The 14,860-nt window shown below is 42.4% G+C and overlaps 1 protein-coding gene across 4 annotated transcripts in view; it reads right to left on the minus strand.

The window, feature by feature from the left end:
• CA8 (carbonic anhydrase 8) overlaps nt 1-7,162 on the minus strand; it is an 82,009-nt gene extending 74,847 nt beyond the window's left edge. For all 4 annotated transcript variants that reach the window (XM_019974035.2, XM_019974034.2, XM_070802567.1 and 1 more), the window contains exons 1-2: nt 6,749-7,162; nt 5,085-5,276 (exon numbers count right to left, since the gene is read on the minus strand). In XM_019974035.2, coding sequence (XP_019829594.1) covers nt 5,085-5,276; nt 6,749-6,848 — 292 coding nt within the window. In that variant the 5' untranslated portion in view covers nt 6,849-7,162. The remainder of the gene's footprint in view (nt 1-5,084; nt 5,277-6,748) is intronic.
• Between the last annotated feature and the right edge of the window lie 7,698 nt (nt 7,163-14,860).

A 14,860-nucleotide genomic window follows, 5' to 3' on the forward strand; every position in this document is an offset into this window, starting at 1 on the left:
AAGCAGCAAGGAGGACCCAGTACAACCAAAAGTACATGTTAAAATAAAATTTTAAAAATAAAAAAAAGAAGAAAGTACAATTACATGTGTTCTGTATAGGTCCAGAATTCCACAACAGAAGCGATGACGGAGATCCCAGGACTTTTTGATGTGGTTTCACTCGAAAGCAAAATGGATCCTCTCTCAGTGAGGCATGAATATCTTTTCCTGAGCTGTTCAAGCTGAAGACATGCAGCTACTGGCCAGAGGGTCTGAGATCGGGGGCTGGAATGGTGGCCTCCTGGGGGTCAACCCATTCAGTGAATCTGTGATTCAGTCACCTTCCTAATCTCATCTGCTGCCTTATTGTATCACCTACACAATCAGACTATTTTCTTCTCAAAAAGAGGGTCGAAGAGGAAACTTTGAGAAATTCCATCAATTAATGATAATGGGGGATGAAGAACTGGCAGAGGAAAGGTAGTCAAAATTAAGAAGAAACATCCAGAGCTGGTGCGTCATAGAGACCAACAGGAGAAAGAGTTTCCAAAAATTCCACTGCAAATGCAGCAGAATTAACTTACTATAAGGATTTTAAAGTGGTCCTTTGATCGTGGGATGAGGAGCTTATCAATGACCTTGGTTTGGGAACTTCCAGCAAGAGGTCTGGAGTGAAATATTTGTGCTCATGACATCTCTCAAATTTAAAACCCCAGATAGGGTTATTAAGGGCTTCCCTCATAGCTCAGTCAGTAAAGAGTCTGCCTGCAATGCAGGAGACCCAGGTTCGATTCCTGGGTCAGGAAGATACCCTGGAGAAGGAAAGGGCAACCCACTTCAGTATTCTTGCCTGGAGAATCCCATGGACAGAGGAGCCTGGCGGGCTACAGTCTATGCAGTCTCAAGAGTTGGACATGACTGAGCGACTAAGCACACTTATCTAAGGAAACTACACCATAAGGATTATGCTAGAAGCTTTCACTTAATAAGTGGAAGTATTTAAATTATACTACAGTTGTTGTAACTTCTTTTAGTAATTCTGTACTCTTTTTTAATACAAAACAAAAAAACATTTAAGACTTTTTATATCGACCATTTTTAAAGTCTTTATTGAATTTGTTACAGTACTGTTTCCATTTTATGTTTTGATTTTTTGGCCACAAGGTATGTGGGCTCTTAGCTTCCCAACCAGGGATCAAACCCACAACTCCCTGCATTGGAAGTGAAGACTCAACCACTGGACCACCAGGGAAGTCCCCCCCAAAAAATTTTTAATTGTGCTTATTCTGCAAATTTTTTATTAAAAAAAAAAAAAAAACAGGATCCAAGGAAACTTCAATGCATTCCTACCAAGTGAAAGAAGCCAAGCAGAAGCCTGTAAAATGTATGATTCCAACCACATGACATGAAAAACACAAAACTACAGAGCCAGTATAAGGATGGCCACAGTATTGTGATCGCCAAGAGCTGGGGAAAGAGACAGAAGAACAAAAGGAACACAGAAGTTTTATGGCAGTGAAACCATTTTGTGTGATATTACAATAGTGGACACATGTCATTAAACATTTGTTCAAGCTCAAAAACACCAAGAGCAAACCCTAATGTAAACTATGGACTCTGGGTGTTGATGAGGTGTCAATGTAGGTTCATTAACTGTCGATGTACCCTCTGGTTCTTTTTTCACCTGCGACCAACAACCAGCATACGGACAGCCAGGTGTGAGCCATCACACGGCTTCCCCCGGAGAAATCCATAAACCTACAAAGGCTCCTGCAACAACACAGCCTGCTCCTACATAACCGCGTTACTGTGACAGCCACCAGACCTCAATCTCTGCCCACATGCAGAGCCTCTAACTCGACTTTTAGACCCATTACTAAACGTGAACAAAGCCAAAGATCACTGGACATTTGAGAAGAACCTCCAGCATAAGACAGAGAGACCAAAACAAACAGAAGAAGAACCCCAAAATAAAACAGAAACACAGAACAGGAAAAAAGATCCTGTAATCAAGAAATAAACACTGGTAGTTTTTTTTTTTAATTTTTAAAATTCATAGAATAAGCACCACATTTTAGAAATTAAAAATTTAAGAACAGATTAGAGATAAATATACAACAATTAGAAGACAAATACAAGAGAGTAGAAGTTTAATAGAAAGATATAAGTTGAGGAAATCTAACAAAATAGAAGAAAAAAGACTAAAAAAAAGAGTTAATGGAAAAAGAGGGAAAAAACAGAAAACTTCTCAATTAAATAATATAAGAAAGTTCCTGAGAAATAAAAGACAATTATCTTTTGATTTTGGGGCCCACCAAGCACCCAGCACACAGACACACGAGGTATCTAAATATTTACTCTCACAAGGCCTTCTTCTCAGCAAATTACTAGGAGATGAACTGTGGGAGGGAATAAACCAAAAACTCTCTGAAAGGAGGCAACAGTCTCAAAAGAGGATCACATCATCGAGCAAACATGGGATTGAACACACAGACGGTCAATGGACTTCTTAGGCCTGAGATCTAGGATGCTGCAGGCAATGGCAGTCCAGGTGGGCTGGAGGAGAGAAGGGTGGATATGAGGGACAGAAGGACTTCAAAGGACTTTCTGAATGTCTTGGGAGAAGATGTGCCTGCCAGCCGTCAGAGAGTGTGGAAATGAAACCATGATGGATAAACAAAAAATCAAACAAAAATACACTAACGCCAGGGGTGGGGCCCCCCACATTATTCAATAAAGGAAACAACATAGCCTCAGCTGGAAACAATATTTGCACAGTCATAATAATAAAAACACTGAGCTAATTTAAATAACAACTATAATTTAAGTATACAGGGACGATGAGGGGCAAAACTTCCATGTGCTCAGTTGCTCAGTCAGGTCCAACTCTTTGTGACCCCATAGGCTGTAGCCTGCCAGGCTCCTCGGTCCATGGGATTCTCCAGGCAAGAACACTGGAGTGGCTTGCCATTTCCTCCTCCAGGGGATCTTCCCGACCCAAGGATAGAACGTGGGTAAATATAAACTGCTCCAGACACATGTTTCTTTCTTACTTTTTTTTTTTTTTAAGTATGGAGAAACACTGAAAAGGGAGAAACAATTAAGAAATGACTGACTGTAGTGGAAGAAAGGAGACAGGCATCTGATGGAGCAAGGTCTTCAAAGAGGACGGAGGAAGGGGTCAGAGTGTGTGCGCCAAAACAGGCCCAGACAGAAACACAGACAACTCTTCCTCGGTGGTCAGGGGAGGACCGTGTGGGCAGAAAAGTCGAAACAATGCTTGATGGGCTCTGTTTGGGGGTGCAGTAGGGGGCCACAGAAAATTGTGAATGCTTGAGAAGGCACCAGAAAAAACATGGCAAACTCAATCTGATGGAGTAAATTTGATCTTCAAGCAGGAATGAACACAAACTGTCTTAATTGATAGCATTTGGACTTGTTCATTCCTCTACACTCTTGTGACACTTTTAGAACACCAGGTTGCATTTACACTGACACCATAGAGGACTATGTTGTCATTAATAGGAATCTTCAAGAACCATCTTACCCATCTGTATACAAACCAACACTCAGTCACCATGATGCCCTGATGTGAAATGCATGTTAGTTGTATAGATACGTAAATGTTTATTTACAGAAATGAAACAGTATGTCAACATAACCCAATACACTTTACAGTGTAATACCAACATTACCTTAATATGTTTTTTATGTCAGGACAGTCAGCATTCAATAATTTTATTACGTATTTTAAAATTAATACATGATGTCCCATCATAGCCCTCCCCCCAAAAAAACCTGACTTAAGTTTGAGTTTATATCTGACTCTGTCTCTTTGACTACACCTTAGATTCTATTTTGGGAAATATCCATACCTCGTCTAGACTCAGAGTAGCTGGGAAGACTCTAAATTAAAGCTCAGGAATATTCACAATGAATAAAATATTCATAGTTGGAAATCAATACCTGCCCTGTCTAACATTAAACTGAAAGATTTTATGGCTTGAAATATCAAATTTATCGATTCAGAATTAATTTGAGTACAGTTGGTCTCTGTTTATTAAATACTTCCCAATATTTCAACACATTCCTAGTTTTACATTCTTCCCATGGAGTATAGTTAGTATTCACTATGAAAAGCCAGAAATTAATGCTAATTTTAAAATATTCTGCTCTCCTTTCCCCCTATATTTAAGCAAAAAAGCAATTTCCTTGGCAATTATCCAATAGTTTTTCTAAAAAACATTTCAGATCCATTTCAAATAGGTTCAAAAGGGAGGAAGAGAGTTAAAAAAATAAAAAGTAAGAGCTTTGTTTGCCATTTAAATCTTTCACTGAGTTTAGAGACTGATTTTGGCTGCTATTAATTAAAATTCTTCTTGCCATATTAATTACATTTATATTACTATTAATTATATTATATATAATTATATATTAATATAGTAAATTTAATTTGAAAAGTCTATCTTGGATGCCAAATTATATCAATAAATGCTAATCTTCAGTTTTACAAAGCAGTAAGACAGAATTATAATTATCTAAATGATTTGAGCTAATCAACACTTTGGACAAAACGAAGATTCGTATACTTGTGTATGTTGTTGCTCAGTCGCCCAGTCATGTCCAACTCTTTGAGACCCCACGGACTGCAGGACTCCAGGCCTCTCTGTCTCTCACCATCTCCCGGAGTTTGACCAAGTTCATGTTCATTGCATGGTGATGCTATCCAGCCATCTCATCCTCTGACACCCTCTTCTCCTTCTGCCCTCAATCTTTCCCAGCATCAAGGACTTTACCAATGAGTTGTCTGGAGCTCCAGCATCATACATTTGTATATACTTTTCCTCAAATTTCACAGAGCTGGAATTTGACCAACTAAGGTTGTTCCAATAACATCATATAACATGGGACAACCAACTGACACCTTCATAATTTCATCCTTGCAAAATGTTTCAGAAAATAATTCCCCCAAAAAGCATGCTACGGTATATAAAGGTATCCTGACAATAGAGCTAGGTTAGTCCTACCATTAAGGTCATGCAAGCTAAATTAGTTTGGCAATGACCTCTAGTTTAATAAGAAGCACACAGAAACATCTAAAATACCTGATTTCGACTTCAGGATAACCTGAATGGTATGCCCGTCATTGGCGACCTCACAGTCCCGGCAGACCACATAATTCGGGGAGAGGCGGATATCCAGCAGTGAGGGGTCATATCGAGCTTCTCTTGAATTCAAGTTAATCGGAGACTGGTACTCCCCATTAGCATCCGGAAACACCAAGCCCCACTCAACACCTGAGGACAAAATCAAGCAAACTTAGAATGGATTGAAAAAATAAGTTACAGCAAACTTTAACATGTGAAAACTAGTTTAAACATTGTTTATGATCCTTGCCATTATTAAGAAAGCTATGACTACTGTCGCTTTATAGAAGACATGGTATTAACAAAGTGTGTGCATTTTTGCATTCATAGGTTGAATGATCGAATGTTATCAAATATCACATTCAGAGTCCCAGACTAACAAAATGTTCTATTTGCCTACATAGAGGTACTAATTTATGGCTCTAGGAAATTCAGATCATCTTTAAGTGATTGGAAAAAGAAACAATACCACAAAAATTTCCTCTGTTCATTAGTGCAATTATGTTAAGTACTTGGAAAATTCCTGTAACTTTCAGTGTTCCTAGTGTGAGTCAAAAAATAAAAATCTAATGCTAGTGAGTAAAAATTTCTTAAACAGTAGTTTGAAGTGTGCATATTCATATATACAGGGCTTCCTGGGGGGCTCAGGGGTAAAGAATCCACCTTCCAAGCAGGAGACATGCGATCCCTAGGTTCTGTCCCTATGTTGGGAAGATCCCCTGGAGAAGGAAATAGAAACCCACTCCTGTATTCTTGCCTGGGAGATCCCATGGACAGAGAAGCCTGGCAGGCTGCGGTCCATAAAGTTGCAGAGTCAGACATCACTTAGCAACTGAGCACACACACACATACTCCTATATACATATATATATCATGCAAATATAGATAATACTCTTTCCATATTTGCATAATGCAAGTTATAAACTCTACATTTGTTGCAGATATGTAGTCAACATCAGCACCAGTTGTTAGCTCCATCAGGAGTCCTACACCTTCAGGGATACATTTTAGGAAACTAAACTTTTTTATACAAGGTCAATCCCCATCTTGCCAGGCCCACTGATTCAGCTCAAAAACTTAGGACTTGTTCAGAAAAAGTTGAAAGGTGTCAGCATCCTTCTAGAAAACTCAGTAGCTCAAATAGATACTTTCTCCCCGCAGGCAAGCAAGAAACAGTTTCACGGACGCGATAAGAGACAAGAATCTGGAAAAGAGTGAATATATGCGTTTGTATAACTGAATCTCTTTGCTGTACTCCTGAAACTAACACAACGCTGTAAACCAAAGAATTTTTTTTTTTTTTTCAAAGAAAGAAAATAAGAGTTTCAGTAACGCTGCATTCTCAAGGTGTTCAGTAACAGTTAAGGCTGCTCTTCTGGCTACTAGCCAGATGGAACTGTCACCAACGCAGCCTTCGGGCTCGCCCACCGGACTGGGGCAGATGCCAACCGCTGCCCGGCACCAAGGTCGGGCTCCAGAGAAGCCCGCTCTACCCGGAGCACCTGCTGCCCCTAAACGGGCCGGGGACCCACGTGAGAAAGAGGGGCGGCGGAGGCGCAGGGAACTCGCCAGAGCAGCGGGACCCACCCCGCGGGCCAGCCTCAGGACGCGCGGCGGGTTACCTTCCTCGTAGCCCCACTCCACACCTTCCTCCTCTTCCTCCTCATCCTCCTCCTTCTCCGGGAAGGCCACGGAATCTTCGATGAAGCTCAGGTCAGCCATGGGGAGGCCGTGAGTCCCCTCGGGCTCTCGCCGGCGGTGCCTGCGCGCCCCTGCAGGGCGAGCGCTCCGGGGCGCTAGTGGGTGTGAGCGGTGAAGTGTGAGCGCACGTTCCAGGGGGAGCGCTCCCGTAAGTGTTAGCGCGCGTGTGTGAGAGGGTGATGAGTGTGAGCGGGGATGAGTGTGAGAGCGTGCGGTGAAGGGCAATGTGGATGCGAGCACGCGCGCGTGCCAGGCGGAAGTCTTTCGGGCGGCGGGCCGGGGACTCTCTACCCGATTGCAGCAGGAGAGAAAGAGAAGCTGCGGCTCAAGGAGCGCGAGCAGGCAGGTTATAAACCCGACCGGGGCGGGGCTGGCACGGGAGGGACCGCCCCTGCGCTCGGGCCGGGCCTGCGGTGGACCGCAGGGAAAGGCCGGGGCTCCGGGCCGAAGCCGTGGAAACGGCGGACCCCGCCCCCAACGACACACACACCGGACCCCTCTTCCCCGCAACACGCACACACCCCGCTCCCGCGCCTTCCTTCTAGAACCCCGGGGTCTGCCCTGAGCACCCAGTGCGCAGAGCCTTGGCCAGGGCTCCCTACCCTTATGTATTGTCATCTGACTCCAGGAAATACCACAAAGAACGAAGGGGGTCGGGAGAAGAGAAATGAATTACCCCGATGAGAGAGGGCTTGAGAACCCCTTACCAAAACCAAAAAACTTTCCCGCTCCGAATCTTTATCATTGAATATTCACTTTTTAATTTAATTCATCCTTAGAGACCAGTGGAAACGAGTACAGAAAAATTTCCATGAAGCCTATAGTTCCTACAAATATTTAAGGGAAAAAAATTGTTTTAATCTAGAGAAGTAATTTAGGGAAATTTTTCCATTTAAAAAAGGCATAAGGAGTGAAAGGCAATAAAAGAAGGCTGTTTAGTTTTATTTCAAGCCTGGGTTGCTGCTTCGGACGCAGCTGGCTGTGTACACAGCTCCCAATCGCCCAGGGAAATCGTGTAAATAATGAAACACACATATTACATAACAAACAGGAACTTTCCTGCTCCGAAAAGTCATCTCTTGAATATGCTCCTCAATCCAGCGTGAATGACTTCAACCTCCTACCTAGGACAGGTTAACCTCGCATTTTTAGGACTGTGTGCCTAATACAACCCACACCAGTATTCTTGCCTGGGAAATCCCATGGACAGAAGAGCCTGGCAGGCTACAGTCCATGAGGTCACAAAGACTGGGACACGACTGAGCATGCACGGGGGCGGCGGGGGTGGGGGATGGGGGGGGATGGGACAGAGGGGAATGGGGGAGATAGATATAGCCTTAAAAAATAATGAGCACTGTCCCAAATATTAACCACTTTCTACTTAAGTTCTTCTAAAAAGAACATTTTATTTCTCTTTCTGTTTTTTTTTAATCTGTTTTATTTATTTATTTATTTTACTTTACAATATTGTAGTGGTTTTGCCATGTTGACATGAATCCGCCATGGGTGTACATGTGTTCCCCATCCTGAACCCCCCCTCCCACCTCCCTCCCCATCCCATCCTTCTGGGTCATCCCAGTGCACCAGCCCCGAGTACCCTGTATTATGCATCGAAACTGGACTGGCGATTCGTTTCACATGTGATAATTTACATGTTTCAATGCCATTCTCCCATATCATCCCACCCTTGCCCTCACCCACAGAGTCCAAAAGACTGCTCTATACATCTGTGTCTCTTTTGCTGTCTCGCATACAGGGTTATCATTACCATCTTTCTAAATTCCATATATATGCATTAGTATACTGTATTGGTGTTTTTCTTTCTGGCTTACTTCACTCTGTATAATAGGCTCCAGTTTCATCCACCTCATTAAAACTGATTCAAATGTATTCTTTTTAGTGGCTGAGTAATACCCCATTGTGCATATGTACCACAGCTTTCTTATCCATTCATCTGCTGATGGACATCTAGGTTGCTTCCATGTCCTGGTTATTGTAAACAGTGCTGTGATGAACATTGGGGTACACGTGTCTCTTTGAATTCTGGTTTCCTTGGTGTATATGCCCAGCAGTGGGATTGCTGGGTCATATGGCAGTTCTGTTTCCAGTTTTTTAAGGAATCTCCACACTGTTCTCCATAGTGGCTGTACTAGTTTGCCTTCCCACCGACCGTGTAAGAGGATTTCCTTTTCTCCACACCCTCTCCAGCATTTATTGCTTGTAGACTTTTGGATAGCAGCCATTCTGACTGGCGTGAAATGGTACCTCATTGTGGTTTTGATTTGCATTTCTCTGATAATGAGTTTCATAGTCTTGAGCATTTCAATTAAGTTTCCTTTTAGAAGTAGGTTCATAGGTTCATCAAATGCTGCAACTCAAAGAACCCAGGAGGATCTTGATAATAGGATCTCTTAGAGACCTTGAGCTCATCAACAATGTCCACTCCCCTCTGCCCCCAAAATTGCATGGATGCTAGGTGGCAGCCATTGTGTGACCACCAATTTCATTTAAAGGAGCATGTGAATTATAGAGATGTTTGCCAAACCAGAAGACAGCAAAATCTCCTAGAAAAGCTCAGTTTTCCGTGAGTAAAAGGTATGCCATATGTCATATGCCATATCTCCCCACAGATAGGCTGAAAGATTGAATAGTTAATGCTGGATTTTGCTTCTCAAAGACAAATTTGCATATACCCCACAATGTATCACCATTCATAAATCCAGTTAACTACTAGACAAATGTATATTTACCCATATTTGTTCTCTGTGAATTTTTCAACTTAATGTGTATAATGTAACTGCTCTCTGCCAGCCTAGGGTACCCTCCCCAACAACATATGAGCCATTCCACCATGCATCCACATATTCAATTAACAGCCTTAATTGCTTTGAGACTGTGTGCTTCAGATTTCTGCTAATTAATAGCACCTTAAGACCTTCTCTTCTCAGATCCCCATACTATATTATCACTAAAGATGGAATTTCTATTTCTAGTTATTATAAGGTATCTGTCACCATGAAAACTTAAACACATAGATCAAAGATATAGGCCAATTCCTTGATTTACAAAATAGAACAAGCACACCTAAACCTAATATCAGAAAGTCTAAAAATATTCATGCTCTATATTATGAACATAAGTATTCTACATAGCCCTCTGTATCATTATAATGCATTTCAGCCTAATATATTTAAGTCCTTAAATTAACTGTATATTGCTCTCTTCCAGTGTTTGCATAACTAAGATCAAACCACATCCTAAAACAATTTATTGAAACTAAGACCTATGTAACTAATTACTATTTTATACTAAGAAAAGAAAAATAGAAACACCTAAAAGGAACAAAATAATCTTGATGGCACAAGAACAAAGAGATACTGGTATTGTTTTACAGAACCTCTCACTTACACAACCCTTTGCTCCCAATCTATTCTCCCCTTTTGCCTATCTTACCAAGGCTTTCTTACTGTACTGGTGAGTTTGAGCCCTAGAAGTGTCATTAACAATCATTACCTTCTTCTTTTATGCACGTATGCTCTGGGAACACCTCAAGAATGGAGCTAGCATTTGCCTGTCAAGAGACTCCAAACAAGATCCTCAATTTCTGAACTTCAACAACCATGATTTGTGTTCCTTTGTGCGCACTTCTCTGTACTAGGCACTATGGGAGACCCTAAAATGTATAAAATCCTGTTTCTGCTCTCAAGGAATTCACAGTTGTCTTGGGGGTGAGGAGGTAGAAGTAAATCATTAACTATAATAAAGGCAATATATTAAATAGAGACACAAGTACCATCACATCTAAGGAAGATGCAATTCATACACAAAGGAGTCATCAAGGAAAGTTTCTGGGAAAAGACAGCATTGGAGGTAAAGCAAAAAAGCTGAGTAGAGCTTTTGGTGGCCACTGCATGACAGAGTAGCATTGCCAGCGCAACCGATGATGCTAATCATGGAAGTGCTTGTTTTCGATCCATTTTCTCCTCTAAATGCCTTGTGTGACCTGCCAAAACGCATCCATGATCCTCAAAACAGGTGGGCTTCAGTGGGCCTGTGTCTGAAGCAACACACTTCTCTGGTTGCTTTGTTTGCTAGTCTGATTTTTGGTTTGTCGGTAAAGACATCAAAATTTTCCTCACTATATACATTTTTGATTTCTGAAGTTTTTAAGCTTTGTTTTTTAGGCAAGTTCTGATTCTTTTTTTGGGGGGTGGGGGCGGTGGTGTGGGTTCGATCTTCATTGCAGCACTTGGGCTTTCTCTAGTCGCAGAGCACAGGCTCTAGAGCATGTGGCCTCAGTAGTTGGGCTGAGCAGGCTTAGTTGCCCTGCAGATTGTGGGATCTAAGTTCCCCAACCCCAGATAGAACCCAAGTCCCTTGCCATTGGGAGACAGATCCTTAACCACTGGACTACCAGGGAAATCCTTGATTTTTTCATATTTCTTTCTTTAGCAGATTACTCTCATATTTTTCCTGCTTCAAGTTGCACTTGTCAATCTAATTTGTATGATATATTCTTGGTCTCTTGTCTTCAGAACCATCAGCTTTTAATCTTAGGGTTCTGTGTAGCTGTGGTAAATTGTGTAAATTATATTCCTGTCATTTTCTTGTCCCTTCTGTGACATTGCACCTCATTGCTTTGACCAATTAAATATGAGTGACGCACACATACCACTTCCCAATAGAAGCTTCAGGAGTTATTGTGTTTGTCTCTCTGCCCCATAATGACCCAGGCCAAGAAAAGCACTGCTCCTTCAGTCAGTCTGGGTCCTGGAATGAAAAACATGGGGGTCAGAACCACAGCCATTCTGAAGTCAGCACGTAATGTCAATGAGAAATACACCACTGAGATTGTGGGACTGTTTGTTACAGCAGCATACCCTAGCAAAAGCTGACTGTTACAGTCATTCAGGTAAGTACAAGGGTAATCTTCATTGGCCCAAATGCTGTTTTACATCTGTCTCTTTTTTTTTTTCATAGTTAAAGTGCTTCTCTGACCTGTAAGGAAACCAAACAGCCTTAAACAATGCCCTTATCTCTTCCTTGCAAACTTTTTAGCAGCCCTGGCTCTACGTGGGATCCTTACCAGACCATGAGAAAGTCCTTATACATTGAAACCCTCCCATCTCTTACAGTAAACATGGGCCATTGCTCCCCGCACTTCTCTGAGATCACACCAATCACACCTGGGATGCAAAGCTTCCTCCAAAATGACAGGGGCTGAAGTCGGGACATCTGAGATCATTATACTGATGGCTCCATATCTCTCTTTATAGCAGGTAACACTTTCTGCAGAGAGCCTTCCTAGTAGTCTGCCAAATGATAGCCTCTACTGTGTCATGGTGTGTGTGTGCTCTGTTGTGTCTGAGTGATCCCAAGCACTGTAGCCTCCTAAGCTCCTCTGTCCATGGGATTTTCCAGGCAAGAATACTGGAGCAGGTTGCCATTTCCTTCTCCAGGGGGTCTGCCTGACCCAGGGATCAAACCCGTGTCTCTTGGGTCTCCTGCATTGGCAGGCAGGTTCTTTACCACTGTGCCACCTGATATCCCCTACTCAAGTGGTTAAAGTGTGTCCCTAACAACCCTGTGTAGATCTCTAGCCCTGAAATGAAGATCATGTTTGAAATTAATATTGTATAACTGCCCCAACAGACAATGAGCTCCCCAATGGCAAGAGGTTCGTCTCATTTCTCTCTGTATCCCCTCATGGCAGGACTCAGACATTAGCCCCCATGCTCCCTCTGATGAACCCTTATCAATATGTTAGTGCAATAAAGTTATGCTTGCTACAGGGGAAGCTTTCAGGGTGCAGTGGAGCCGCAAGAAGGGAGTGACCAAGTTTACTTGGTGGCAGGTGTGTCAATAGGGGCTTCATAAAGGAAATGACATGCGAGCTGGGTTTTACAAGATAAATAAGTGTTCTTTTGCCCACAGAAGGGAGGAGGAAGCCAGGTAAGAAGGGCATTCCAGTGCAAAGGAAAAACAAACAGCAAAAACTCGAATATAGAAGCCAGCCTGGGCTTACTTTTCAATCAGGTTTATTTTCTTTTTCTGAGGTGTTAATAGAAGGTTTTCTGTGCTGTCAGTGAAAAGGTAAAATGATACTTTTAAATGGTATGTCTCTATGTTTCTGTTTTAGTGACTTTTTAAAAAAGAGTCTCAAAATAGTCTCATGACATGAAATAAAATACAAAATAGATGATAGGTGGGTACACACTGTTGGCAGAACAACAATACTAAGCATGTATTGAGGGGAATTCCCTGGCGGTTCAGTAGTTAGGACGCAGCACTTTCACTGCTGAGACCCAGGTTCAATCCCTGATTGGGGAACTAAGATCCTGCAAGCCACAAGGCACAGCCAAAATTATATAAATAAAATTAAACATAAATAGAATAAAATAAAAATATATTGAGCCCTCTTGACATGAAGGGGTGATGCAACGGCTAGGTTAGAGTAGCCCACTGGCCATGCTTGTACTTCCGTTCCCTCAACAACAGTGACACCTCCCTCTGCCTCTCAACATGCTGTTGGCAGTAGGAGATTGCTTGTCGTGTAAAATGACAGGGCAATTCACAGGAGAATATTGGAGCACTGCAATCATCTCCGGCAATGGCTGCTGTCATTCCTGTCCTGAGGCACATGAGGGGCGACTCCTGTTACCCTTCCCCCAACTCAAGGCTGGCTGTGTGATATGCTTTGTCCAGGAGACTGTGGTGGCATGACCCTGGGCAAGTTCAGGACTTAGCCTCTGAGGGGACTGGCCAATTCCAATTCTGCTGTTAGGAACCAGTCATCATGGAAGAAACTCTACCATCCTGAGCCAGCTTTGCTGCAAGGAAGCCCAAGCTAGCCACGTGACTACACCGAGGCACAGGTGAGCAGGACCTTCCAGCCCCTAGTAGCCCCAGCCAAGTACAGCCAGGTGAGTGGCCCCAGCTGACAATATGTGGAGCAGGAAAAGTGCCCGTCTGAGTCCTGCTGGAATTTCTAACCCACAGACTTGTGAGAAATCATAAATCATTGTTTAAAGCCACTAAGCTTCAGGGTGGTTTATTATGCAGCATAAAGAACTGAAACAGCAGTAACAGTGTATTGTACACTATGCCAAGCATTCTCATAGACTGTTTCCTTTAATTCTCATAACAGTTTCAATAATATCATCCCACATTCAGATGAGAAAAGAAAGGCTCAGATGGTCTGTGCTCACAGACAGAGGAGGTAGGTGACCTAAGGTCTATTTCTCTCTAGAACCTATGCTCAGAATGGCCAAACTGCCTGCCTGCAGAGCTGGTGAACCCAGCCACCATGCTCTATCTCCACAACCAGGAGAACAGCCAGACAACTTAAATTTGCATGCCAGCTCTATTGCATCCTGTCTCTGGGCAAACTACAGGATCCTCTTTCATGGGCTGATGATTTGCTAATCATATATTATATATGGAGCTTCCCTGGTGGCTCAGTTGGTAAAGAGTCTACCTGCAATGTGGGAGACCCGGGTTCAAACCCTGGGTTGAGAAGATCCCCTAGAGAAGGAAATGGCAACCCACTGCAGTACTCTTGCCTGGAGAATTCCATGGACAGAGGAAGCTGAAGGGCTACAGACAATGGGGTCACAAAGAGTTGTACATGACAGAGTAACTAAGACTTATTATGTGTGTGTAATGTGATTTTGATCATTAATTCATAGTAATACAACAAAAGGTGTTTTTTAGTAGATGAAGAAACTGAAACTCAGAAAATTAAGTGCTAGACCAGTCTTGGCAGCCAGAGTCAAGAGTATCAAAAATAGAAGGATCAGGCAAGCTAAGGAAGGAAGCTTGGGAAAAGAGCCGTGCAAAACTAAAACTTTTTTTAATTAATAGATTTTACTTGCTGAGCAGTTTTTATTCCAAAACAATTAAGCAGAAAGTACAGACAGTTGCCACCTACCCCCTCACGTCAGCCTGGTTTCCCCTATTATTAGCATCTTGTATTCGGTGGTACATTTGTTTCAATTGATGAGCCAATAATAACACGTTATTATTAACAAAAG

The sequence above is a fragment of the Bos indicus genome, chromosome 14 (genome assembly GCF_029378745.1).
Source record: "Bos indicus isolate NIAB-ARS_2022 breed Sahiwal x Tharparkar chromosome 14, NIAB-ARS_B.indTharparkar_mat_pri_1.0, whole genome shotgun sequence".
Classification (NCBI taxonomy): Eukaryota; Metazoa; Chordata; class Mammalia; order Artiodactyla; family Bovidae; genus Bos; species Bos indicus.